The sequence below is a fragment of the Myotis brandtii genome, unplaced genomic scaffold (assembly GCF_000412655.1).
Source record: "Myotis brandtii unplaced genomic scaffold, ASM41265v1 scaffold45, whole genome shotgun sequence".
Lineage (NCBI taxonomy): Eukaryota > Metazoa > Chordata > Mammalia > Chiroptera > Vespertilionidae > Myotis > Myotis brandtii.
Genome location: NW_005367209.1, coordinates 7246124 through 7272058, shown reverse-complemented (window position 1 = coordinate 7272058; position 25935 = coordinate 7246124). Strand labels below are relative to the sequence as shown.

General features: G+C 44.4%; 1 protein-coding gene and 1 long non-coding RNA gene across 3 annotated transcripts in view; one reads left to right on the top strand and one right to left on the bottom strand.

Annotated features, from left to right (window-relative positions):
- Positions 1-17969, top strand: part of TMC2 (transmembrane channel-like 2) — a 50720-nt gene extending 32751 nt beyond the window's left edge. Inside the window, exons 13-20 of the mRNA XM_005874721.2 lie at positions 262-411; positions 2361-2489; positions 6058-6125; positions 6887-7126; positions 10197-10322; positions 13086-13164; positions 14045-14147; positions 17429-17969. Of these exons, the coding sequence (XP_005874783.1) occupies positions 262-411; positions 2361-2489; positions 6058-6125; positions 6887-7126; positions 10197-10322; positions 13086-13164; positions 14045-14147; positions 17429-17646 (1113 nt within the window). The 3' untranslated portion in view covers positions 17647-17969. The remainder of the gene's footprint in view (positions 1-261; positions 412-2360; positions 2490-6057; positions 6126-6886; positions 7127-10196; positions 10323-13085; positions 13165-14044; positions 14148-17428) is intronic.
- LOC106727568 lies at positions 10322-25929 on the bottom strand. 2 transcript variants are annotated; one of them, XR_001363801.1, is made up of 3 exons: positions 25728-25929; positions 19751-19888; positions 10322-10437 (listed from the first exon to the last, which is right to left on the bottom strand). It is a non-coding gene; the product is annotated as an uncharacterized LOC106727568 (long non-coding RNA). The 2 variants fall into 2 exon arrangements; XR_001363802.1 differs by having other exon boundaries at positions 25790-25929.
- Positions 25930-25935: the final 6 nt, after the last annotated feature.

The following is a 25935-nucleotide window of genomic DNA, read 5'->3' as shown; positions in this document are numbered from 1 at the left end:
ATATGTCCAGAATAGACCCTGAATCAATTATTCTCAAAAGAAGAATGAATGATTGGATGGATGGATGGATGGATGGAAAAGACCCAAGGACTTTGGTCAATTGCCCCTTCTTCTGTTTAGATTTGGGGGACTCCACTGAGGGGTAGGGCAGATATGAGGTGGTAAGGTTGTGGCATGTGCTGGCTTTAGTTGTTGTTCCTGTGGAAACAGTTGGGCCATCCCTGGTTCCTTCCAACCCCGCATCTCCATCTTCTGTTCCAGCTCTCTAATGAAGAGACAATAAAGAACATCACTCACTGGACTCTGTTTAACTATTACAACTCCTCGGGTTGGAACGAGAGTGCCCCCCGGCCACCCCTGCACCCTGCTGACGTGCCCCGCGGCTCTTGCTGGGAGACAGCCGTGGGCATTGTGAGTAGCTGTGCTCTCCTGAAAAGTCATCCCTGTCCTCAATTATTTTTATTCTTTTCTTGATGTTTCCATTTTTAAGCCACCAAAATGTCCAGCAAGTATTTCTTAGGAAAGTTCTACTTTTTCCCTTTCCCATTTTTTCAATATCCATATATTTCTCTATATGCTTCATTCATTAATCTAATTTTTTACTTTATTTAGAGTTTTACTGTAGATTTCACTGCAAGTTTCTCCACCTGGAGAACAAAGACTCCTAAAAATTGGATTCAGGAATTTGTGTGTATGTGCATCTGTGCATTTTTCTGTAAAGAGAATTAATGGTTTTTATTAGAAACTCAAAAATTAACAACTGCCATTTCCCTTTATCCACTTTTACCACCATTCCTGTAACTTGAACAGGGCAGACTTTAAAGCCTAGTGTTCTTGGCAGAACTTAAAATATTCACAAGTCACACAGGTCAGCTGCCTTCTCTTCCTCAATTCCATCTCTCTGCATGGGGTTTCTCTCCATCAGCCACCCCACTGAGATGCAGAGTTTATTACTTTTCCCTGGGTCCCCTGAAGAATCCACTCACATAGAGCATCAAACAACCGTGTTATTAATTGAGGGTGATGAAGTACAACGAAAGAGGGAATTACAACACACATTCCATTGAATACTGCTTACAAGTTCACCACCTGCAAATCCCACAGGGAAAAAGATCTGTTCTTGCCCATGGAGGTCCTGAGGGCCTTTTCTTCCCACCTCCTTCATGGAGAGCTCAGACTCACCATCTCTTCCTCCTCCAGTCCAGATTCCCATGTTCTTCAAATCTTCCTCATCTTCAAGGTGTAGAGCCACTGAGCTTCCCCAGCTCCTGCATTCAACTCATCACAATATGTAACAGAGAAAGAATCTTCAAGTCAATAAAACCAATCCTCTTTAGAAGGCCATACAGAGTTCGTTACCTACATGATTCTTTTAAAATATTCTGCTATATAGTCTCTCATTTCCTGCCCCACATCCTTGGGGGGTGTCTCTCTTGCCCTCCTCCCTTAATGCCCATCACTGTTCCCATCAGTAATAAAAGTTTGTATCTTTCTGAGCTAGTTGATGATGATGGGTTTGAGGCATTATGTCCTCCACCACCTCCAGCCTGGACCCCAGAGCATCACTTTGCACAGAGTGGAGACCTGATACATGCTGGGTTGTCTATTACTTAAACATAAACCTGAATTCTTACTGAGGAATAACCCTGAAAATTCATCAGCTGTTCATCCAGCAAAAATTTATTAATCAATTTGGAGGATATAAAAATGAATAAAGCAGACCCTGTACTTTCTAGGAATTCCAAGTCCACTAGATGTCTTAAAGTTTGTGATATTATCTGGTAGATCTTTAAATTTCCCCCCAAAAGTAATACGTTTTTGCCTCTTTTGCTATGTGCCTCTGTGAAAAACCAGCATTATTTTCTCTATATAACCAGAAAAAATCTTTAGCCAGAGGTAAAGAAAACCAGCTGTTGTCCCTGGTGACAATGATCAGATTCAGTCTTAGCTGGGGCAGTTGGTATTTCAGAGCAGGTGGGGAAAGTAAGGGGCAAGCTTTCAGATCCTGTATCTGTGCAATAGTGCTGATAACTGCCAAGCATTGGGCATTACCAGTGTGCCAGGCAATTTGCATACATAATCACTAAGCTCCCCATTAACCCTGCAAGGTTAATATTAACTTCAAGAGGTTCAGAGACTATTTCAAAGCAATACAATTAGTAATTATAGAGCTCAGACCTATGTAAGAATGTTTCAGAGCCTGATCTTTGCTCTGCACCACCACCACTGTGCCCCCAAATTCAGAGGATTACAGAGAAGAATGCAGGTGGGTGGGGGAGAGTGTGCATGGCTGCAGTCAGTTGGGAGAGGTGGGCAAGGGCCAACCCTGACCAGCCCTTCCTCTGTGTTCCCCCTTGCAGGAATTCGTGAGGTTGACGGTGTCCGACATGCTGGTAACGTACATCACCATCCTGCTGGGGGACTTCCTAAGGGCTTGTTTTGTCCGGTTCATGAACTACTGCTGGTGCTGGGACCTGGAGGCTGGATTTGTACGTCACCGTTTCACAGATATTCCGCAGAAAGTTGTTTGAACTATCCCCTTCTGATAGAGTCACAGGCATCCTGTGCATTTCTTTAGATGCTTAATGCCAGTCTCTGCTCTTCTGTGAAGTAGAAAAATATTTACTGTGCATTTCCTTTAAGTGTTTACCTGCCTTTTCCCAATGAAATTAACAATTGAAATTCTTATCTGGAAAATGGAGGCGTTTGGCCCTGGGAAAGGTGGACCACACACTTCATTGCTGAGCAGAGAAACGCCAAAGCAGCATCGATTCTCACCAGGGAATACAAAGAACACGGGGCTTCGAAGTCCACACTGTGCAAGCTGCAGGAACAGGGTGAAAGTGATAAGAGGAAATGGTAGCTCCTAATTTTTAAAAATAGACCTTTCTTTTTTTAAAAAAAATATATTTTATTGATTTTTTACAGAGAGGAAGGGTGAGGGATAGAGAGTTAGAAACATCCATGAGAGAGAAACATCCATCAGCTGCCTCCTGCAAACCCCCTACTGGGGATGTGCCCGCAAACAAGGTACATGCCCTTGACCAGAATCGAACCTGGGACTCTTCAGTCCACAGGCCGACGCTCTAGCCACTGAGCCAAACCGGTCAGGGCTAAAAATATACCTTTCTTGATTTCAGAGAAGAAGGGAGAAGAGAGAGATAGAAACATCAATGATGAGAGAGAATCATTAATCAGCTGCCTCCTGCACATCCCACACTGGGAATCAAGCCCACAACCCGGGCATGTGCCTTGACCAGGAATTGAACCTTGACCTCCTGGTTCATAAGTTGACCCTCAACCACTGAGCCACGCTGGCTGGGCATGGCAGCTCCTAATTTTTGAAACTCTAATGAAATCCTAGAATGCGGCAGGGCAGATGTGGACATGAATGTTTCAGAAATTCCTGAGACACATCACAAACACAGTAACCATTGGTTCTGTCTTCTGGATTGTGCTTTGACTAACCTCTTTGATTCTTATTCCTCCCCTGGCTACTCCTCTTCCCCATCTACCTGGGAGACTGCTCATTCTAAACGCGTGTCATTTCCTCTCTCCAGTGGCCTTCTATGATCTGGCAGAGCCTAAGGCCCCATCTCTCCTGCGAGTCTCTACCAAACACCTCACTTGCCCACCCAGTGGTCACTGGTCTTGGGAGGGACCTCCCCCTTAACCGAGCTCCAACTTTTGTTACTATGTCATCCTCATCCTCGCCGGCAGCAGGGTACCTGGCCCAGGTAAGGGCCCAAGTATAGGTCTCTGTCATATCTTTTTTTAGTCACCAGCCACAGTTTACACAGGCCTACTCAACTCCTGCTCAGTGAGGAAAACTTCATAATCTTATCTGAGAACAAAGGTGCAAGAACCTCGTGCTCAAAAAAGATGGCATCTTTATGTCATGACATTGCTAAGATGGCATTGCTCTCAAATTAATTTATTAAGTTCAACAAAATCTCAAAATTATACTAAAGTTCATTTGAAAACTAATCTTGTGAAAATAACCTGGAAAATAACTGGAACAGCAGAATGAAAGGGACTAGACCTACCCTTATATTAAAACATACTTTAGTCCTAGCTGGTTTGGCTCAGTGGATAGAGCCTGGAACTGAGGACTGAAATATCCCGGGTTTGATTCTGGTCAAGGGCACATACATTGGTTGCAGGCTCCATCCCCGATCCCATGTGTGGGAGGCAACCAATCAATGTGTCTCTCTCACATCGATGTTTCTCTTTCTTTCTCTCTCTCTCTCTCTCTCTCTCTCTCTCTCTCTCCTTCCCTTCCATTCTCTGTAAAAACCAATGGAAAAATATCCTCAGGTGAGGATTAACAACAACAACAACAAATAAAGTCATTTCTTAAAAAAATACTCTGAAGCTATAGAAACTAAAACTGTACTAGGGAATGGACAAACTTATCAATGGATAGAATAGAAAGTCCAGAAATAGGTACAATCAATATGGGAATTTAATTAATGATACAGGGAGTCTTTCCAACCAGTGGGAAAACAAAGAATTATATAACAAATGGATTGAGACAACTGGATAACCATAGGAAAGGGAACTATAAATTTTACCTAAATAAATTAATTGCAGCAGAATCAAAGTTTTAAACATCAAAAAATGAAGTGATAACTTTCTAAAAGAAAGCATACCTATATATATAAAAGCCTAATAAGCTAAGTGTCTGACCGGTCGACCAGTCGCTATGACACACACTGACCACCAGGGGGAAGACGCTCCGACCAGTAAGTTAGCTTGCTGCTGAGGTCCAGCTGATCAGTACTGGGCGAGAAGGCCAGACATGCCCTGGAGCCAACCTCCCATGGTCCCTCCCTGGCCTCTAAAATATTTCTTTTCTTTTTTTTTTTTTTAATATATTTTATTGATTTTTTACAGAGAGGAAGGGATAGAGATAGAGAGTTAGAAACATCGATGAGAGAGAAACATCGATCAGCTGCCTCCTGCACATCTCCCACTGGGGATGTGCCCGCAACCCAGGTATATGCCCTTGACCGGAATCGAACCTGAGACCTTTCAGTCCGCAGGCCGACGCTCTATCCACTGAGCCAAACCGGTTTCGGTAAAATATTTCTTCTAATCAATTTCCTTTCAAATGTGTATGAATCCGTGCACTGGGCCTCTAGTATAATATAAAACTTATAATGTTGGGATGAGGCAGCTTTTTCTAAGCAAATACAAAACCCAATAGATAAAACATTTTTTTAATATTTTAAAACGTTAAATTGTAAATTCCCAAGATTTAACCTTCATGTGTTTGGATTTGTACATACTTCCTCCTTTGATCCATGCTTGCCTGACCTTCCTTTTTCTTTCTCTTACCTTCTCATTCCTCCTTCTCTCCTTCCTGTAACCTGTTATCTCCACTCCTGGAAGGCAAATTGGGAAGTAGGTTTAACCATGTTTCATGAGGACCCCGACTCCCCAGTGCTCACAAATTTGTATTCTTTCAAATACTTCACAAATCTCCCAAATTCTGAAAATCTGAGTCAGGCTGAAAATATGTATCTAGCTAAGCCTTTTCTTTTCCATGAATGCTCTACGACTAGAGAATGATGAGAAGGAGAAAAGAGAATTAGGGGGATGATTTATTTTGTTTGTTTGTTTGTTTTTTGCTTTTTTAAACTTCCTTCTCAAAGTCCTCATTTAATTATTTGCATTTTCATTATTTATTAGAATTACTCCTTGATTATAATTTCAAGGTGCATTTCTGATAAGAGCATTGGTAAAATGTTCTCGTGGGGGCCAGGGTCCTCTCAAGAGTACACAGTCAGCCCACAGGCCCTAAATGGTAAAAACTCTCACATTTTATTCTTAAAAAAGACATTGAAAAAAGTTTCAACTTTGAGAACTTCAAACTATTTCTTTAATTGAGGGGACACCCTGTATGTTAAAGAAGCAGAACCCTGAATCAACAGTTCCTCTCTCTTCGGGATGGAGAGGCCCCGGCTTGGCCAGTGGCTGGTAGTAGTGTCTGGCTGACACCATCTAACATGTTTCCTTTCTCTCTCTACCTCCCAACCCTTTATCTCTCGGCAGCCTTCATATGCTGAGTTTGATATTAGTGGAAATGTGCTTGGTTTGATCTTCAACCAAGGCATGATCTGGTGAGTTACCCAGTTCATCTGGGGATCACCTCACTTGGGGAGTCAGAAAACTGGAATCTCAGGCTTGGCCTCTGAACTAGCTGGGAGAGGCAGGAGCTCCCTCCTTTCACGTGAAAAACAGGGGGCGGGACTAGGTGAGAACCAGCAGTGTCTGCCCACCCCTGTGCTCTGGTGGGCATAGTGAGGGAAGAAGAGAAGAGGTGGAGAGAGAAGGAAAACAGAAACAAGAGAGGGACAGGGGAAGGAGAGAGGGAAGAAGGCAGAAAGGAAAAAGTGGGGAGGGGATGGGAGGGGAGGGAAAGAAAGGAAAGAAAGAAAAAGAGAAGGAGGGAGATAAATGAACTAAGGAAATTCTTCCTCTGAGGGAGTTAGAGGAGGTTGTATAACTTCAGCCAAAGACTTTCAAGATGCCAACGGCTCAGTGCAAGTCAATGTCCAATTCTCTTAATTTGAGAACTTTTCAAATACTTTTCTGAGCAGTACTGTTATTTTAGGGAGACCATGGAGAAACGGACAGGAGGCCGTATAATTTGTTAGATGCCTGGTGCTGAGGCAATAATGCTCGGAGTGTCTCCTTCAGAGGAATGAATGGCTATGGTGTGGTGATAAATGTCCTGGTTAAATGGGAGGCCCCTTCCCTTGGGACCTGCAGAGAAGACGAGGCCTCCTCCCCCTAACCCCTCAATCCCATCTCCTTCTGTCACCCTTCCCTGGCCTCTCCTGCTGCCAGGCCAACCTGGTGTGTGTTTCTGCCCCTCCAGGATGGGCTCCTTCTATGCTCCAGGACTGGTGGGCATCAACGTGCTGCGCCTGCTGACCTCCATGTATTTCCAGTGCTGGGCAGTGATGAGCAGTAACGTGCCCCACGAACGCGTGTTCAAAGCCTCCCGATCCAACAACTTCTACATGGGCCTCCTGCTGCTGGTGCTCTTCCTCAGCCTCCTGCCAGTGGCCTACACCATCATGTCCCTCCCGCCCTCCTTTGACTGCGGGCCATTCAGGTGCACAGCCTTGGTTGCGTAAGAGAAGCTCCCCCGCCCCCAGGCAGTCTGCTCAGAGAGCAGTGGCTCGGAATTCCAGTTCTGGTGTCACATCAGCCTGCGAAGGCCATGGAGCTTGGGGCAAATCATGAGTGCTGCTCAGCAGTTTTCTGCAGGATGGAAATGCCCTGTGTCTGCACGATCCGATAGGGCAGCCACCAGCCACGTGGCTGCTAAACACTTGAAATGAGGACCAAGACATTGACTTTCTAATTTGCTTTCATTTGAATTAATTTTAATAATCACCCCATATGGCTAATGGCTACCATATTGGACAGCACAGTTCTAACCTTTTAACATATGGATAAATAACGTAACAGGGATGGGGGTGGGGGGTGGGGGAGGCGGTATTCTGAAGATGAAATGACCATATACAGTATTGACAAGCGCCATTCAAGGGTGAAGCAGCTACTGAGACTCTTGACTGGGACTCCATGTTTTGCAGAGCATTTGCCAGCACTGTGGGTTCAGGGTACACGTCAGACTAGTTTGGGAGACTGGACATTGAATAAAGAGATCAGTAATTATACAAGGAGGTACATTGAGAAATCTGTGCCTCTACTGCTCTCTTTCCAAATGTGAGACCTTCTGGAAACAAAGCCCTCTCTCTACTCCATTAAAAGGAGTCTGTGGTTAAAGCCATTTGGAACATGCTGACTCTTTTATCTGCCACCTTCTCACTTAGAAATGCCCGATGCAGTTCCTTTATTAAAGGCTTGGAGGAATCATGCAATAAGATAAGATGTGCACGCTAATGTTTCTATCCTTTTTTTTTAATTATTGATTTTTTACAGAGAGGAAGGGAGAGGGATAGAGAGTTAGAAACATCCATGAGAGAGAAACATTGATCAGCTGCCTCCTGCACGCCCCCTACTGGGGATGTGCCCGCAACCAAGGTACATGCCCTTGACCAGAATCGAACCTGGGACCCTTCAGTCCACAGACCGACGCTCTATCCACTGAGCCAAACCAGTTAGGGCTAATGTTTCTATCCTTATTGGCCACAGACCCTTTCTTCATGTAACACCCATCCAGGGCCGGGAGTAGGGTGAGGTGCCAACCCTGCATTTGCACGAGCCTGAGTGAATACCTCCTTAAATTGTGCACCCCAGAGCCTCACCCGCCTCACTCCAGTCCCTGCGCTGCCTACTAGTGTGGATCAACACACTTAGGGAAATGCTGCTCAGTTTATAAAGGACTTAGCTAGATACAGCCCTGCAGTTAGTGCCCCACAGTGAGTGTCATGGGAGCTCAAAGGAGAGAGTAGCAGGAGTGCTCACCACAGACTATAATCTGGCTGATCAGAGGTTCAGACAGAAGCAAAGGGGGGCTAGATGTAGAGTAGACGGCCTGAATGCCAGGCTGAAGGGAGAACCACATGGCACAGGTGGTGGAAGCCGTCCTGAGCAAGGTTTGGAGGACTGGGCTCTGGGTGCAAATGCCAATGCCCCTTTGCTGAGGCTGCCCGCCTGTCCCCAGGCAGGAGGCCAGTGAATGGGCCTGTGCCAGGCCAGGCGCTCACCATCTGCCCCACCCCGCTTCATCTGCTACCCTGAGAGGCCCTGGCAGCCTCCACCCAGGTGGCGGGGGAAGGGACCTGTAAATGGAACTCAGCAGGAAACATGGTTGCCACCTCCTTCCTGTCACTCCTCTGATCAAAACCCATCAACGGTTGGAACATTCATTCCGTAGATATTTTCAATGCTTCCTCTCACTTGCTTCAGGTCTTTATTCAAAGGTCACCTTGTCAGTGAGGCCTTCCCTGGAGACCCTAACGAAAATGCCACACACACACACACACACCATTGTTTCTGCTTATTCTACCTCCTTACTAACATCTACATGCCATTCCTTCTGCCTATTTATCTTGTTTGTTGTCTGTCTCCTCCACCAGGACATAAGCTCCATGAGGGTGTGATTTTTGCTTCCTTTTTCACTGCTTTATACCCACTGTCTAGAAAAGAACACTGAGTCAATGCTTAAACTAGACCCTTCACTTCAGAGAAATTCACTTTTACATGGAGGGACTCGGGGTTTAGATCAGATCCAGACAAGCAATATAAATAAATGAAATGGGCAGCGTTGCACAGCATATAGTTAAAAATAGGGGTTGGTAAACTATAGCCCATGGACCAAATCCAGACCACCAACCTGCTTTTATAAACACAGTTTTATTGGAACACGGCCACACCTGTTTGCTTACATATAATCTACGGCTGCTTTCTCGATACCACAGCAGAAGTGAGTAATGCCAACAGAGACCTTCTGGATCACAAAACCTAAAATCTTTATTATCTATCTCTTTTCAGAAAAGAATGGCCAGCCCTCTGATTTAGAGCATAGATTCTAGAACCAGCTCTGTCAATTGCCAGCTGGGTCATCTTGAGCAAGTTTCTTAGCTCTCTATACCAGAGGTTCATGCCTATAAGATGGAAGTAACAATAGGGCCTACCTCATAGGGTTGTTTTGAGGATTTAGTGTGTTATTATTTGTAAAGTACTTAGAGGAGTGTGCAAGTCCATAGGAAGGCATATAAGCAAGTTTGTTAAGCCTGAGCCCTGCCCAAGTTGGGGGTAGCTGGCACTCATCACAATGCTATGAGGTAAGAGGTATTATCTACACCAGGATCAGCTCAGCTTTTCTGTAAAGAGCCTGATAGTAAAAAATCAAGAGGCACCATGAGGTCGTCCATCACGTCAGCCTTTAGAGAACTATTCCCATGCATGGGAAGCTGTGTTGGTTCCATAGCTATATTATAGGCAATGTTCTCCCATGAGAGTATAGGCGAAAGCCCATAAGATGTCAGACGCAGGAGGCCAATGTAGTTTGAGAAGTTGTGAGCACACTGACCTGGCTATAATCCTGAGACAAAAGGGCAGCCCCTTGGGGGGCATTTTTATTTGCAGTCCATTAGGGGCGGACCTGTGGTTCTTCCGGCTCAGTAGTGAGCGGCAGCTTTGGGAGGGGCGTGCACACAGTCGTGTGCCGTGTGAGCTTTGCAGCATGCTGTAATGTGTCCTCTTCTTCCCAGTGGGAAAAACAGAATGTATGACGTCATCCAAGAGACCGTTGAAAATGATTTTCCAACCTTCCTGGGCAAGATCTTTGCGTTCATCGCCAATCCAGGCCTGATCATTCCAGCCATCCTGCTGATGTTGTAAGTCAGCCGAGGCCCCTGCTCTGCCTCATGGAAACCTCCCCTTCACAGTTGAAACTTCCTTAGCAGATTCTTCTTTCTTGCTCTCGTCGTCTGGATGTCCCAGAAGCAGATCCTGAGACAAAGATTCAAACGCAAGTAGTTTTTTGGGGAAGAGAGTAGGGAAGACAAACAAGGGACAGGAAACTGCTTTATTATCATTGGGATGATGTTAGTCCTGCTGGCGAATCCTGGAAAACAGTGTGCTTCAGAGTTATCACACTCAAGGGCAGGGATCTGGGGCATTTGCACACCAGCTCCCATCAGTCACTGGTTGAATGCTGCTGGGAATCTCGGGAGGGGAGAGGTGTTGGTTCACTGCCCAGCAATACGGGCCAGCTATATTCCCAGGGAGAATGGTTTTGTGCTGGGGGCTGAAGGGGAAGTTCCAGGCACAGAGGTAAAGGTACTGGCAGCTGCAAGTTTTCAGGGAGCATATTGAAAGATAGGGGCCAAGGAATACAGGTGGGTGCTGATAGTGTCTGTAACACCCTCCTAAACATGCACTAGAAATATCAAAGACCTCTGGCTCTGAGTCTCTGAGAAACCTTAGGGGACTTCTGTCCCTGCAGCCTGTCCCTGCAGGGCCCATGGGACTTCTCCACAGAGCATCCTGTGCCTAGAACATCTGGCTCAGTCATTCATCACTATCCCTCTCAAAGACTGAGAAACCCCTGAGGATGGTGGGTGGGTCTGAGGATGTCTGTATCTCCAACACCAGCCCCACACCTAGGGCATAGTAGGAAAACAATGAAAGCTCATGGAAGGACCAGGAGAAGGAAGGAAAAAAGAAGACAGGAAGCTAGAGCCCTGAATTTGAATTACCTCATCAAAAACATACTAGTGAAAATATTAGTTTTTTCATTATAAATATCTATTGTTGGCAGGTGTTTTTTAAAATTATGAAGTATTCCTAACATACAGAAAAGTACAACCATGTACGTGATCACAAATTTAGATGTTCACATCTAGCAATATTTGCTTCAGCTCTGTCTCTTTAAGAGAAGCAAAATGTTACAGATACACTTCAAGCTCTACCCAATCCTTTTCTCTTCCTCCCTCTCCAAAGGTAACTGCTATTTTGATTAGCTTTAATCATTCTCATACTTATTTTGGTACTTTCATCATGTGTGTATGTACTATTGTTTTCTGAGTTTAAAATTTTTTCATGAATGGTCATACTACATAGCTTTCTTCACTCAACATTAGATTTACCCATGTGGATTCATGAGCATAGATTTTAATATCACTATGTGTCCTATTGTATGAATGAATGAACCAGTTTATTCATTTCTCTGCATAGAGATAGTTAGGTTGTTTCTACATTTTTGCTCTTGCAAATGTGCTCCTGGTACATATATGTCTCCATGTGAGTTTCTCTAAGGTAGACCTCTTGGAATGGAACTGTTGGGTCATAGGTATGTGTTTCTTCGTTCTCTTTAGATAGTGTTAAACTGCTCTCCAAAATAGGTGTATTTCCTTACGTCTCAATTCCAAACATCTGCTCTAGTTCTGGCATGAAAGAGGGCTGACATGCTATAACAACCTGGACCCCCTGAGAAGATTCTGGAACCCAGACACCAAACCTGACCTTTGCAGGCAACTTCAGGGGGAACACAGTCACCCATAAACACTTTATCCTCTCTGACCTCCAGCTCCTCCCTAATAAATGGGTTGTTAATTCAGAGAAAGGGCAAGGCCTGGTGCACAGAAAGTGCCAAAACAGAGAGTGGTCCCTTTACCCGTCCTCCCTTCTCTGTATGGAGAGAGCTTGTAGACTCTACTAAAGTGGCAGTGGCGGCCCACAGGGGAAGGCTGGGGAGTAGCTAAGGCTTGAAGTTCATGGAGAAAAGTGACAATTAGGATGAACCTAAAAAGCTCTCAGGTAACAGGCTGGCTGAGCACCCAGCCCAAGTGGCCTCTCTGTTCTCAGGAGGTACAGTCCAGGTCATAGCCCCCAGCAGATCCTGTGAAAGGGAAGCCCAGGTTATAACCTCAAAGGACACCCAGTCCTGAAATCAGCCAGTGGGAGCCTGATGCTGAAAACCAGCAACTCAGGAAAGAAATTCCATCTGTGCAACTGAGCGGGGGACCTCCAGGGCATCTGCAGTTGTGTTTCCAGGCAAACTTGGAGCAGGTACTTAGCAGCTCTGCCTCTCTCCATACTTGACGATTGTGAAAAGAGCTTTGGCTTCAAATGTTGGCTCTGAGGAGCACTAATAGATGACCTGGCCTTGGGCAAATTACTTAACCTTTCTGAATCCCAGGATACTGATTTGTAAAGATGGGAACCATCATTTCTACTTCATGGAGTTTCATCAAAACCAGTGGGGGCGGGACGCACATGGCACAGAGCCTGGCACCGGGCAGTGCCCAGGAAACACAAGCAGCTTCTTTCGCAGACAGGAAACCCCGCTACTCCCCAAGCCCTTCAGATTTCCATAAGAGGGATGATTCCTTTAGCCGCCTTTTACTGAACACTCTGAGAGGTAGGATTGTGTAGGTCATTTCCACGTTCCATCAGATAGAGAGAGCAGGGATGTCCAGGACCTTTTTTCCATGTTAAGTGGAGGATTTAGGATGGTAGGGCCTCTCTCCACCCTGCCCAGGGGCAAAGCCTTGGCACCAATTGCAAGAAGCCTGCCCTGATTTCTGGGAAAGGCATCCAGCTCTTGTCACTTTCCAAGGTCGCCGTACCACAGGAGGCATGCTTTTCTCTTACAGCCTGGCCATCTACTACCTGAACTCAGTTTCCAAAACCCTTTCCCGCGCTAACGCCCAGCTGAGGAAGAAAATCCAAGCGGTGAGTCTGTCTCGAGTTTCATTACTCTGTCGAGAGTTTCATTCTGGAAGGTAAAATTGATGCCATGGTTTTGTGTTTTGCTAATTTGCTCTGTGAACCCAGTTGTGTGCTCTAAATGGCTTTCTTCTGAACCAAAGCCAAAAATATGTGTATGACAGGTAGCAGCCTGTGAGATTCAACAGCATGCATTTACATCCTCGGGATATGTGGGTGTCCATAACAATACTTACTTACTTACATTTTAAGAGGTTGCTGAAGAACAGGAGAAGTTCAATGAATTCAACCAATGTTCACACATCATAAAACCAGTACTCACGATAATTCCTATAGATTAAAACTAATACTATAAATACTAAAGAAAACAGTGTTGTCAAAACCACATATTGCTTGTGGCCTGTGGCCTAGGAGGTCTTGGAAGTTCCCTCCAAGCGCAGGCAGCCCCTCTCAACATTAGCTGGCTTCAGACTGCTCTCTTCCAGTCTCCCAGCTCCCCCACCCTCACCTCCTACATATGTAAACCCTCTCTAGGCCCTGTCCTCCTTACTTCCTCGATGCCTCTACCGGAACGAATCTCATCTGCTTCACAGCCAGTTCCCCATCCCCATCCCCATTTCCTTAATCCTACTGGTCTCTTGCCCAGATAAAGAAAACCATTGATCTAAGATTGGAGGGCTTCCAGCCTGCAGGGCCAGGTGCGCCTTCAAACGCTGTGCAAACCTGAGCTCTGCTGCCCCCTGCAGTCAGTCTCGAGGACTAATAACGGGCGATTTAAGGTAGTTCCCAAGAACTGAAGATGGAGTCTTTGCCATCTAGATCTCACCATCCTAAGCTCAAACACCCATTTCCGGGGCCAAGACCAACCATTAATGTTTTCCTGCAGCTCCGTGAAGTTGAGAAGAGCCACAAATCTGTCAAAGGCAGAGCCACAGCCAGAGATTCCGAGGACACAGCTAAAGGCAGCTCCAAAAATGCCACCAAAGCAGGTAAATTCCATGTCATGATTACTTTTTACAAGGCCACATGGAAAGGTGTAAAGAGCATATGTGGCGAAATCAGATCTGGGATTGAAATCAGAATTCGGGTGATTATTAGCTGTATGAAGTTGGGTCAGTGAAAATAAGAATGAATGATAGCCCTGGCCGGTTTGGCTCAGTGGATAGAGCATTGGCTTGCGGACTGAAGGGTCCCAGGTTCGATTCTGGTCAAGGGCACATGCCCGGGTTGCGGGTTCAATCCCCAGGGGGGGGGGGGTGCAGGAGGCAGCCAATCGGTGATTCTCTCTCATCATTGATGTTTTTATCTCTCTCTCCCTCTCCCTTCCTCTCTGAAATCAACAAAAATATATGTATTTTTAAAAAGAATGAATTATAGCCCTAGCCGGCTTGGCTCAGTGGATAGAGCATCAGCCTGTGGACCGATGGGTCCCAGGTTTGATTCTGGCCAAGGGCACATGCCTGGGTTGTGGGCTCGATCCCCAGTAGGGGGTGTGCAGGAGGCAGCCAATCAATGATTCTCTCTCATCATTGATGTTTCTATCTCTCTCTCCTTCTCCCTTCCTCTCTGAAATCAATAAAGAAATATATATTTTTTTTAAAAAAAGAATGAATTATAGTGCCGACCTCATGCAGCGGTGAAAATGAGATGGATCATGTGTTAAAGTGCTTTACAGAATTCCTGGCACAGAGAAAGGACCAATGAAACAAGCTGCCTCTGTAACATGGGGAAGTAGCACTGCTTGTCTTGCAGGGCTGCCTCATTTCTACCCTCCAAGTCTTCTGTGGTGACTTTTCTTCTTTCTGTTCCTCGTAATTTAGTTGTTTCTGAAATGATTTTGTCTTCTTCACTTTCTCTCCTGAGCCTGTTAGTTCCCTTCTAATGTCTGGCTACTTAACCCAACAATGAGAACTATTGGTCCCACCACACCCCTTTAAGATGCTCAAAGTGTCAGCTGACATGGGTCACAGTTGCTCGGGGATGGGGGAGGTATTTGTTTTCTATGTTGTTTTGAATGATTTCTTTGGAGGACGAATAGGGAGATTTGCACCTAGCAGCTGCTACATGTTTGTATTATCTTTAAAAAGAAAACACTAGAATATCTAGAATAAAAGGATAAGAAACAGCCACATATGTTCCAAAGTGTCACAGGGCTTCTGAGGAGACTAATCAAAAGCCATCTCCACCTTGGGAGTAAGAAAAGGTCAAGTTGAAAGAGACCATCTCTGAGGTGATCTCATTTTCCAAGGATTGTCCCTGTTTTAAAATTAAACAGTGCCAGTATGCTGTGATTTTGGCCTTTGGAGTGAGAATTGAACAAGATGCACAAGAGATGACTTGATAGTTTATGATTTATAATTTTTAGTGCAGAAATTATTTGATACTTTTAGAACATGTAGGCAAGACTATCAGAAAAAGAAACAAGAATTTAAGCATATAACAGTATTGCCCTGCAAGATGAAAATCCTTCATCAGTTTATTTTCAATTCTCCAGATCCACTAGTCAGGAGAAATAGGGCACCCATGTACATCCCTAGCAAACATTTTGTTGATATTAGAATAAGAATGCCCTGGCTGGTGAGGCTCAGTTGAGCGTCATCCCATGCACTGAAGGGTCACTGGTTTGATTCCTGGTCAGGGCACATACCAGGTTGTGGGTTCTCTTTCTCCCTCTCCATTTCTCTCTAAGAGCAATTAAAAATATATACTTTTTTTAAAATGAGTAGTAACAAGTATTCTAGTACTGAGTGTTGACATTGGAATGGACAAGTTACTACTGAATAGTAAAAAGTCACAAGTAAACAAGTGGATGTTGCAAAAAGAGGACAAGTGGATGTGTCAAAATAGAACCTATCCCTGGTGATTCTCCCAAAATGTGTGGAGATACAGACCTCGTCCATAAGATCAACCAGCAGCCCATCGAGGGCCTCACGGACTGGTTCGTGGCATGCAGGAGAGTGACTGACTGGCACCTTATTATTGTGAGGCTGAGGAAAATATCTGAAATCCCCTAACTTTTCCACACAGGTCAGAAAATGGAGCAAATGCAATACTATGTTGTAATATCACCAACAAAACAAAAAATGGAATGGATGTTTTTGGACACTGATAGACTTATGTATGGAAGGAAAAATAGGTGTGCAAAATGTTTTCCATGAGAAGCCAAGACACCTACACTGGTTTATCAGTTGTCACATGTCCCCAGAATCCCAACGTGCCTGTCCTCCTGACCCACTTCTTTCCCCTCCTTTCTCTACTGGCTGCTGTTGTAAAGCTTGCCCTTCTTCAAATTTTAATTCTTATTACAGATCTAAAGCTCTTTTAATTTTTTTTTTTGCTAAAAGTATTACAAAGGGTATTACATATGTGTAAAGCTCTTTTATAATATTGACAAAAAAAAAAGAATTATCTGAATATACCCATGGGAGCTTAGGAAAGATGGTCAACCTTTAGTCTGGAAAATTCCAATAGTCTCATTGCTGCCCTCACTTAGCTTCTCTTCTTGAAGTATTCACCAGAATCTTAGCTGTTGTAACAAACAGGCCCCAAACAGCAAATGGCTCAAACACAATAAAAGTTTACTTCTCACTCAAAATAATGTCCAAATTGGGTATTTAGATTTGATGGCCACTTTCTTCCCAAGTGATGATGTGGGGACCCTGGCTCCTTCCATCCTGTGACTCCGCCTGCCTCCAGCCAGTGCAAGGGGAAGAGCCTAGAACACGCACCTGGAAGTGGCCCACATCAAAGCCTAGACTTCAGTCAAGGCCATGCCCATCCATAATGGAAACTTAGTCCATTTCTGTGTCCCAGAAACGGGGTCTGGTAAAGAACAAGCCAGTAACTGCCCCTAACTTGGAGTTAGGGGAAGGGAAGGAAACAAGTATGTGAAAGAGCTGGAAACTGGATTTAATTCCCGTTCACACAGCCCATTCCATCATCATATTTGACCCTGGCAGCCACCTGTGAGCTGTTGTCCCAATTTTATACTCAAGAAAACCAGGTCCAGAGAGTCTAGCCTAGGGCCAGCATTCAAATTCTAGTCCTCCAGCCAGCAGATGTATTCCTCCAGCAGATCTGTTCATGCAAAGGCTAGGCCAAGGTGTCCCCAGAGGCCTGAGGGTGAGCTGACCTTTCTCAAATCACCAAATAGGACTGAAATCTACATACCGAGCAGCACAGCTCCAGAGGGCTCCATTCCATACCAAAAAAAAAAAAAAATGTATCAAAATCTCTCATATCCTCATTCTTGTCTTGGTTCTTTTTCCAGGGACCATACCTCACTCGGCCAGCCAAAGCCAGACCCTGGGCAAGAAGGCGCAGGGCCCTGGGACCTCCAGTTCTGCCAGTGGGACCATGCTGCCTGCCTCCAGTCACCTCCCTATATCTCGGCCTCCTGGCATCAGACCAGATCCTGGCCACGCCGGGCCTCAGACTCATCCTGGGAGGTCAGCCTCTAGAAAGAGTGCTCAGAGACCTCCCCACTGACAGCGGGGACTCAGAGGAGCCCCTTCCTGGGGCTGAACCTTGAGCCCTACCAGCTCACATGCCCAAATCGGTGTTTTCTCTCCTCTCTCACACACGTTCTCTCTCCTCTTATTGAATGTGGGGATTTTGATTACTTAGTCTCAGGCCATGGCTTCCTGTCTCCCCATAATTGTCCTTCCCAGTATCTTGGTGCAGGTAGCTCTGGACCATGCACACTCATGGTGCCTTCCCTTGGCTCCAGGCTTTGAGAGAAGGGGGCAGGGCTGCGACCACCATCATAGACTTTACTCATGGCACTCATGTTGGGACACAGGTTTCTACCAGCTCCACCCACTGGGAGGAGGGTGCACAGGGGCCATATCCTGACCATCACCTCTATACAAAGGAGGTGAGATGGTTAGAATAAAAGGTACAAGAAGATGAAAATAATAAAACTAAATGGACCCAAGTCCAGCCATGGTGAGTGGGAAGATGGTGACTCAGAACCTAGTCTGAGGGGGAGCCGATGCCATGAAGCACCAGAAATGCACTGGAACCTCCTAGCAGCAAGGCAACGAGGAAGTAACATAGTCCTTCTTATCTAATTGAAGGAAACTTAAGATTGCTCACGGCAGAAAATCTTCCTCATGCACAAATTATAAAAGGAATGTGATAGCCTGTTTATTGTATAGGAGAAGCTGAAGATGATCTCTGAGGAGTTTTGCAAAGGGTGCAATGCAGAGCCTTGCCTTGACCATCGTGTTCACGCAGGGGTGGGGAACCTTTTTTCTGCCCAGGGCCATTTGGATATTTATAACATCATTCGAGGGCCATACAAAACCATCAACTTTAAAATTAGCCTGCTGTATTTGGTCAGACATTTAATTAACTCACCTCTGATGCCTTGGCAGGGCCAGACTAAATGATTATGCGGGCCTTACATGGCCCGAAGGCTGGATGATCCCCACCCTTGACTAGTGTCACGGGTTCTATGCAAAATGTCTCCAGGCAGCATAGGCCAGGAGGCCAGGCCATTGAGAAGGTGTTGCCAACAAGGGCAAAGGCTCAGCACAGTCACAATCCAAGACTCTTCAGTAGCCAGGTATCTTACTGGCAGTTCCCTCCTTTCTTCTACCTGGTGCCCCCAGACCCAGGTGAGCATGCGGCTTCAGGATCAAGGGACATTCTCACTCCATGTTTCTGCACATCCTAAAAGTAGTCCTATCCCTCAACCACCACCCAATCAAGTCCCCAGAGATTCTCAGGAGAATCCCCACACCCTGGAAGTCAGGCAAAGTCCTGATGGAGATTTCATAAGCTATACAATTCAAATAATTTCCAACTTCCTTCCCTTTCCCAGCCCAGCTCCAAAACTTCACACACAACCTGGGATGGAGTGAGATAAACTATAAATTATTTCTCCCAAGTTCATCTCCAGGCAAGACTAAATAAGATATGGCTGATGCCCCATCTTCCTGGAACCGAGATCCAACCCCCCAATCCAAAAATGTTTGTGCATCATACTCCTTCTTCTGGAGAATACACCCCCGTTTCAAACTAACCTACCTGAGACCTCAACATAAGAATCAACAGAATCTAATCCAACCATCAGGACTGCAAGACCCAACATTGGCCACCACGCTGATACCTGGCCTTCAAGTCATCCTGCCTGGGGATAATGCCAGCCCCTGGGGAAGGGAACAAGAGAGGCCTCAGTCATCACTCCTGGCAGTGACTACTGTCAGGCTTCTAATGGCTATCAATATACCTAAGCACCCACCATAAACACAAACAAATTATCCTGTTCTGGTGATGCATAATTTTATGTGAGGGAATACTTGCTTTATATTGCTGTACAACAAACTGTCCCCCAAAATTTAAGAGCTTAAAACAATAAACATTTATTATCTCTTACAGTTTCCTGTGGATCAAGAATTTGGGAATGATAATAATATTGTAATAACAATGTAGGGTTTCAGCTAGGTACTTGAATGATTGGGAGAATCACTTCATAAATTATAGAATTGTCTAACCACTATACTGTACACCTGAAACTAATATAAAATAATGCTGAATGTCAACTGTAACTGAAAAATAAAATAAAAATAATTTGGGAGTGGCTTACCCGGGCAGCTATGGTTCTGGATATTGCAGTCAAATCTCGGGCAGGTCTGTAGCCATTGGAAGACTTGACTGGGGCTGGAAGATATGTCCACAAGATGGCGCACACGCATGGCTGTTGGCAAGAGGCTTTGGTTCCTTGCTGCAATTAACAGGAAACTTGGATTACTCCCCACATGGACCCCCCCATGGACCTCTCCATAGGGCTGATGGGGTATCCTCACAACATAGCAGCTGGTTTCCCCCAGAGCAAGTAATCTGAGAGAGCAAGAGGGGAGCCACAATACCTCTATAACCTAGTTTCAGAAATTACACCATCAATTCTACCACTTTCTACTCATTAGAACTAAATCAGCAAGTCTAGCCCACACTCAAAGGAAAGATTAGGCTGCATCTCTTGAAGGGGGTGGTTAACAGAGAATTTTTGAACATATTTTAACAGGAGGTTTCCTAATTCAAATAGTTACAAGAGCTCTACCAAGAAAACTCTAAAGGTTTTTTGAAAGACATCCATCAGAGGATGAGTTCATGGTGGCTCCTGGGACTCTCAAGCAACAGGACACTTCCAGTGAGCGAGGGAGATGGGCAGAGGAAGAAGGCATAGGTGAGAGAGGTAGGGTGTTGAAGTGGTGTGGCTTTACAGGTAGGACATGTTATTAGAGAACAGTCTAGATTATCATCTCTCAATTCTCGGGTTTGAGTTTCCAGTTCATTCCATCTTAAAACTTCACTATGCAGCCTGCCCAGAGACCATCCAGCAGGAAGACCATCTCCCTTCCTCCCATCCTTCCTTTCTTCCCTCTTTCCTTTCTCCCTCTCTTCCACCCCTTCCTTCTCTCTTTCGGTCACCTAAGAGTGATTTGAATTAGAAGGTCCACTTAACAATTTACCCAGAGAATTATAACTAGTGTCTTAGTGACATTACCCTAGTTTGTCTGTGTGTTCCTTACTGGGGAAAAATGAAACAGACACTGAATTTTATCTGTCAGAAGCTATTTTTTACAGACAGACCTTTTTTTTCTAATAACCTACATGCTCAATGTCCATAAAGAGCTCCATTGCACACAGAATCACATAAGTAGGAACACACTTTTTGGTGAAGATCAAGTTGGGCACCTCATTTTCCCATGACTTGCACACTCACAGAAACTGGGGAGTGATGTGCCAGCCAGGGAGAGGACCTGAGCAGGGTACCAACAGCAGCCACTACACTGGGCATCCTCGGTTCAGTAAAGTCATTTCCAATATGCTCTGTAGCACCCCACCCTAAGCTGCGGCCCCAAAGTCCCTCGGGCTCTGTAAGGAGCAGTAAGAAATAAACCTGCATGCATAAAGGAACACTTATTTCTCTTGATCTTGGTACAAGTAGAGGAGAAAGGTCTCCCTTGAGAATTTATATTAACAAGGCAGTCCTCACACAAAGAATCTAAATTCCCATACCAACTGTGTGTTCCAAAAAACTCAAATGGAAAATTTTAAAGTGATCTTAGGTTAATTGTACCTCCAAGAAAGGGTGGGGGGGAGGCAAAGGAACAACAAAAATTACACCAACTAGAAAGCATATAAGAGGATTTAAAATACTAGTATATCAGGAATCAAAATAAATGCCGTCCAGCTGGTGTGGCTCAGCAGTTGAGCAGCTACCCAGGAACCAAGAGGTCACTGGTTCAATTCCCAATCACGGCACATGCCTGGGTTGCAGGCTTGATTGCCAGTGGAGGCCGTGCAGGAGGCAACCGATGTTTCTCTCTCTCTCTCCCTCCTCTCTCTCTAAAAATCAATAAAAATCAAATAAATGCTCATGTAATAAAACCTCCAGATAAAAGACAAAGATTATCAAATGGATATTTTAAAATCCCATGTGTTGTTTCCAAGTGATACCTTTAAAACCTAAGACTAAGGCAAGTAAGCACTTTATCCCTTTTGGTTCCTAGGGAAAAAATGAAATACAATCTTTAAGGGCAAAATCACCAGGTACATGAGTACCAACTTTGTAAACTGGGCTTGTTTTTGAGTGCTGAGGATTTCTATTGAAGACAGCTGTCTGCAGTACTATACCAGATAATTTATTCTTCAGTGTGGTATTAGTTTGAAAAATGTAAAGAGAGGCCCAATCTCATGGTTGGGGCACATGAGGTAAATACACATACAGATATCTCCATCACCAAATCATATCCGGAATAAGGGCCATATAAACCCAACCTCCAAATTCTGTTGGAGATTCAACCAGTTGATACATGTAAAACTAAGTGCCAAGCATTATGCTAAGTGACCAATAAATAACAAATATTATCACAGGTGTGGATAAGATCAAATATCCTCAGACTCAGGCTATGAACACAAACAGCATCAACTGAACAAAACTTTTACCCTGTAATTCTTTTTTTATGTATTTTCTTATTTTTTATTGTTGATAGTATTACAGATATCTCCCATTCCTCCTCCCTCCTTTGTACCCTAAAATTCTAATCAACTCTGAGCTTCAGAAGCTATAGCCAAAAAGAAAAGGAACACTGGGCTAGATGGTTTTCCTTCGATGCCTTTCATTCTTCTGTGTCCATGGAAATAATGTTGTGGCCCAGACAGTGTGGCTCAGCTGCTGAACCAGGAGGTCATGGTTCCATTCAGTCAGGCCAGGAGGCAGCCAATCAATGATTCTCTCTCATCATTGATGTTTCTATCTCTCTCTCCCTCCCTGAAATCAATAAAAAATATATTTTAAAAAAATGTTGCATATATGGGTAACTCATTATCAAAGACTTTTGCAAGGTTTCTTTTCACATTAGAAAAAAGGGCAAACAAATTAATTGCTAGAAGCCTTTTAACGGTCTCATTCACAAAATGTGTAAACTGTCGCCATCTTGTGGTTATTTCATGCAATTTCCTTTCTTAAAGGAATTTTTTTTATTTTTTTTTTTTAGAGAAAACATTGATTTGTTGTTCCACTTTTTCATTGGTTGACTCCTGTATGTGCCCTGACCAGGGATTGAACCCAAAACCGTGGCCTATCAGGACAACGCTCTAACCAACTGAGCCACCAGGCCTGAAACTAGTCACTGGAATTTAAACAGTCATCCTCGGTTTAACCACAAGGATAGTTCTGAGAAATGCATTGGTAGGCAATTTTGTCATTGTGAGAACAGGCCTGAAACTAGTCACTGGAATTTAAACAGTCATCCTCGGTTTAACCACAAGGATAGTTCTGAGAAATGCATTGGTAGGCAATTTTGTCGTTGTGAGAACGTTATAGAGTGTACTTAACACAAGCCTAGTTGGTATAACCTACTACACACCTAGGCTATATGGTATACCACTGTCATATATAGGTCAGTCCTTATGTGGCACTTGACTATAGCACATTCCATTTCCATAGGTCCCCGTTAGCATTGCCCATGGCTCAAAGTAAATTAACTCTGGGTTAATTTAGATCAAAATGACACAGTGAGCCACAGACTAGGCTAAACAAAAGCGTTATGGATGCTACAGTGTCTGACCCTTCCCCATGGGTACACAGTCCTATCTACACAGAGAAAGAAAAGGCCCCGGGTGCCTCATGGCTTTAAAGCTCGAGTCTGGAACATGCCTGGAAACCCACAGCTCCCCCTCAGACCTGCTGCCCGTGAAGGACATTTTCTCAGCTGGAACATCACCTCCAAATTAATCTCCAACCAAACACTGTTTAGTGAAGAGTAAGAGCCTCATCAGATCAAGCAATTCATCCTGCCTTCATGTAAGGCTTGTTTTAGATTCTACATACTAGATCCTTCCGTCCTTCTCCAACTACTGACCAGGATGACGCTTACACCTCTAGCAGGTTCTTCTCTTGTTTCTGGCTTTTGCTTCCACTCTCTTTCTTTCACCTCTTAATAACCTACACATTCTTCTATTATTACCTAAAACCCCTTCTGGCCATAAAGTCTTCCTCGGGAGCACTGGCCCTCACCACCACCACCAAATTATCTTCTGCTCTGCCTCCCATACGACCTCATTTCAGCAATTTGTTCTGTTCATTCTTCCAGGATTATAAAGTCTCTAAAGTCAGAAGTCAAGGGTTATGTTTTTATTTTTCTCCGAGATCTCTGCATTACTCTCTTGATTAAGATCTCTGTCCAAATGTCACCTCATCACTGAGGGCCTCTATGAAGCAATGCAACATTCCTTAACATTTATCAACACATTTACTTCATTTTTCATCTCCCCATAGAATGTAAACTCCATGATGGTACTGACTTGGTTTGCTTACTACTGTATCCATGCACCTAGAAACACCTGGCATGCAATAGGCATTTGAACTGGTGAATTGGCCCTCCCAAATGTGGATGGGTATCATCTGATCCTTTGAGTGCCAGAAAAAAAAAAGGTGAAGGAAATAGAAATTAGTTCTATCTCTGCTTGAGTTGAGATTTCATCTTCTCCTCCCCTTGCACATCGGTGCTCTTGGTCCTCATGCTTTGACTCAGAGGCAGATTTATTTATCCAAAATGTGTTAGCTTTCAGCTTAGTTACTCAGTCTAATCCACAGAAATTATACATATTTGTGTGTGTGCATATGTATTTCTATATGTACACATATGCTATGTATGTTTACGAGGGTATACATATTTGTATACAGATGTATGTTTAGCTGAGACAAGTTCTACAAATCAATACCCCTTCCCTTACTCTCTGTGACATATTACTATTTCCTATTCTCTTTCATCCTTTCTTTTTAATGCTGGTCAAGAATGTCTAAACCCTGCAATCCATTAATGGATTCTGACTTCTTTGAAAGCCCCTACCTTAGCAGATAAGCACCTATAACTCCAGGAATATTTAGGATTAACTACAGAAATAATGAAGTAAAACAAAGTCATAGCATTAATATTCTCCATTACATTTTGAAACCATCTACAGTATTTAATTTGGTATTTATAACGTTTAAGAGAATTTAATATTATTAGTATAGATTAATTTTGCAATTCCATTTTAAAATGTGAAGTGGAATAACTGATTTAGACCCATGATTTTAAGTGGATATATGTAACAGAATTTAATGTTTGCAAGCAATATTGAGATTTTAATATTTATCATCCATATTTTTAAGTTTAATATATTTGGCTTTAAGAGTGAGCTCGGGCCCAGTGGTTGAACTTAGACCTATGAACCAGATCAGGGTTTGATCCTGGGTTGTGGGCTCCCTCTCTGAAATCAATAAAATATATATACATATATATGTATATATTTTTTTAATGTGGCAACTGACCAATATTTGGGGGGGAGGGGGAGAGTGAGCTCAGTAATTGGATTTTGTCAAGTAACTTAAATGCTTAAGAAAATAAAATATATTAAATTTATAAATGTATTTTTATATGGTTATTTTTTAAAAAAAAACAAAAACCTTTAGAAAAAAAATAAAACCTTTAGCCCTGGCTGGTTTGGCTCAGTGGACAGAGCATCGCCCGCGGACTGAAGGATCCGGGTTCGATTCCGGTCAAGGAAACATGCTGGGGTTGCGAGCTCCATCCCCAGTAGGGAGGGTGTAGGAGGCAGCCAATCAATGATTATTTCTCGTCATTGATGTTTCTATCTCTCTCCCTCTCCCTTCCTCTTTGAAATCAATAAAAAAAATAATAATTAAAAAAAAAGACTTAGGGCCCTTCAACAGGGCAACACGTGTTCGCGCAAAAGGAGGTGTGCTCTGCTCAAGGGGAACAAGAACCGACCTAGAAAAAGGTGGGATCGTCTTTCTTTTCTACTGTATCGCCTGCCACCCTCATTTTTAAAAAAAGAAATACACAAAATACTATTTAAGGCATAAAACCAGCCACCAGGAGTGTCGTTTCCTTAGGTCTGCGCCAGAATGCCCCAGGCCCCCTTCCGTTCCAGTGGAGAACGGGAGCGCGGCCCTCGGGCCTCCTGGGAGGGTGGGCCCTTAGGGGAGGTAGGATGAAGGGGTCCAGAAGGGCGTGGGGCGCAGGGAGGCGCCTGGGGCCCGAGGTCACCTGCGCTGCGGAAAGCGAGCTCGGCATCCGTTTCCCAAGCAGGGCCTCCAGTCCGATCTCACCTAGCTCTGCGGCCCGTCATTTATATGATGAGAACATGAGGGCCTGGACTATTATCCAGAAAGGGGCTTTTCCAAACTGTTCTGCAGCCTGCAAGGCTAGGGCCAAGCCCGCGCGTCCACAGCTACCGCGCCGCCCGCGCTGCTGC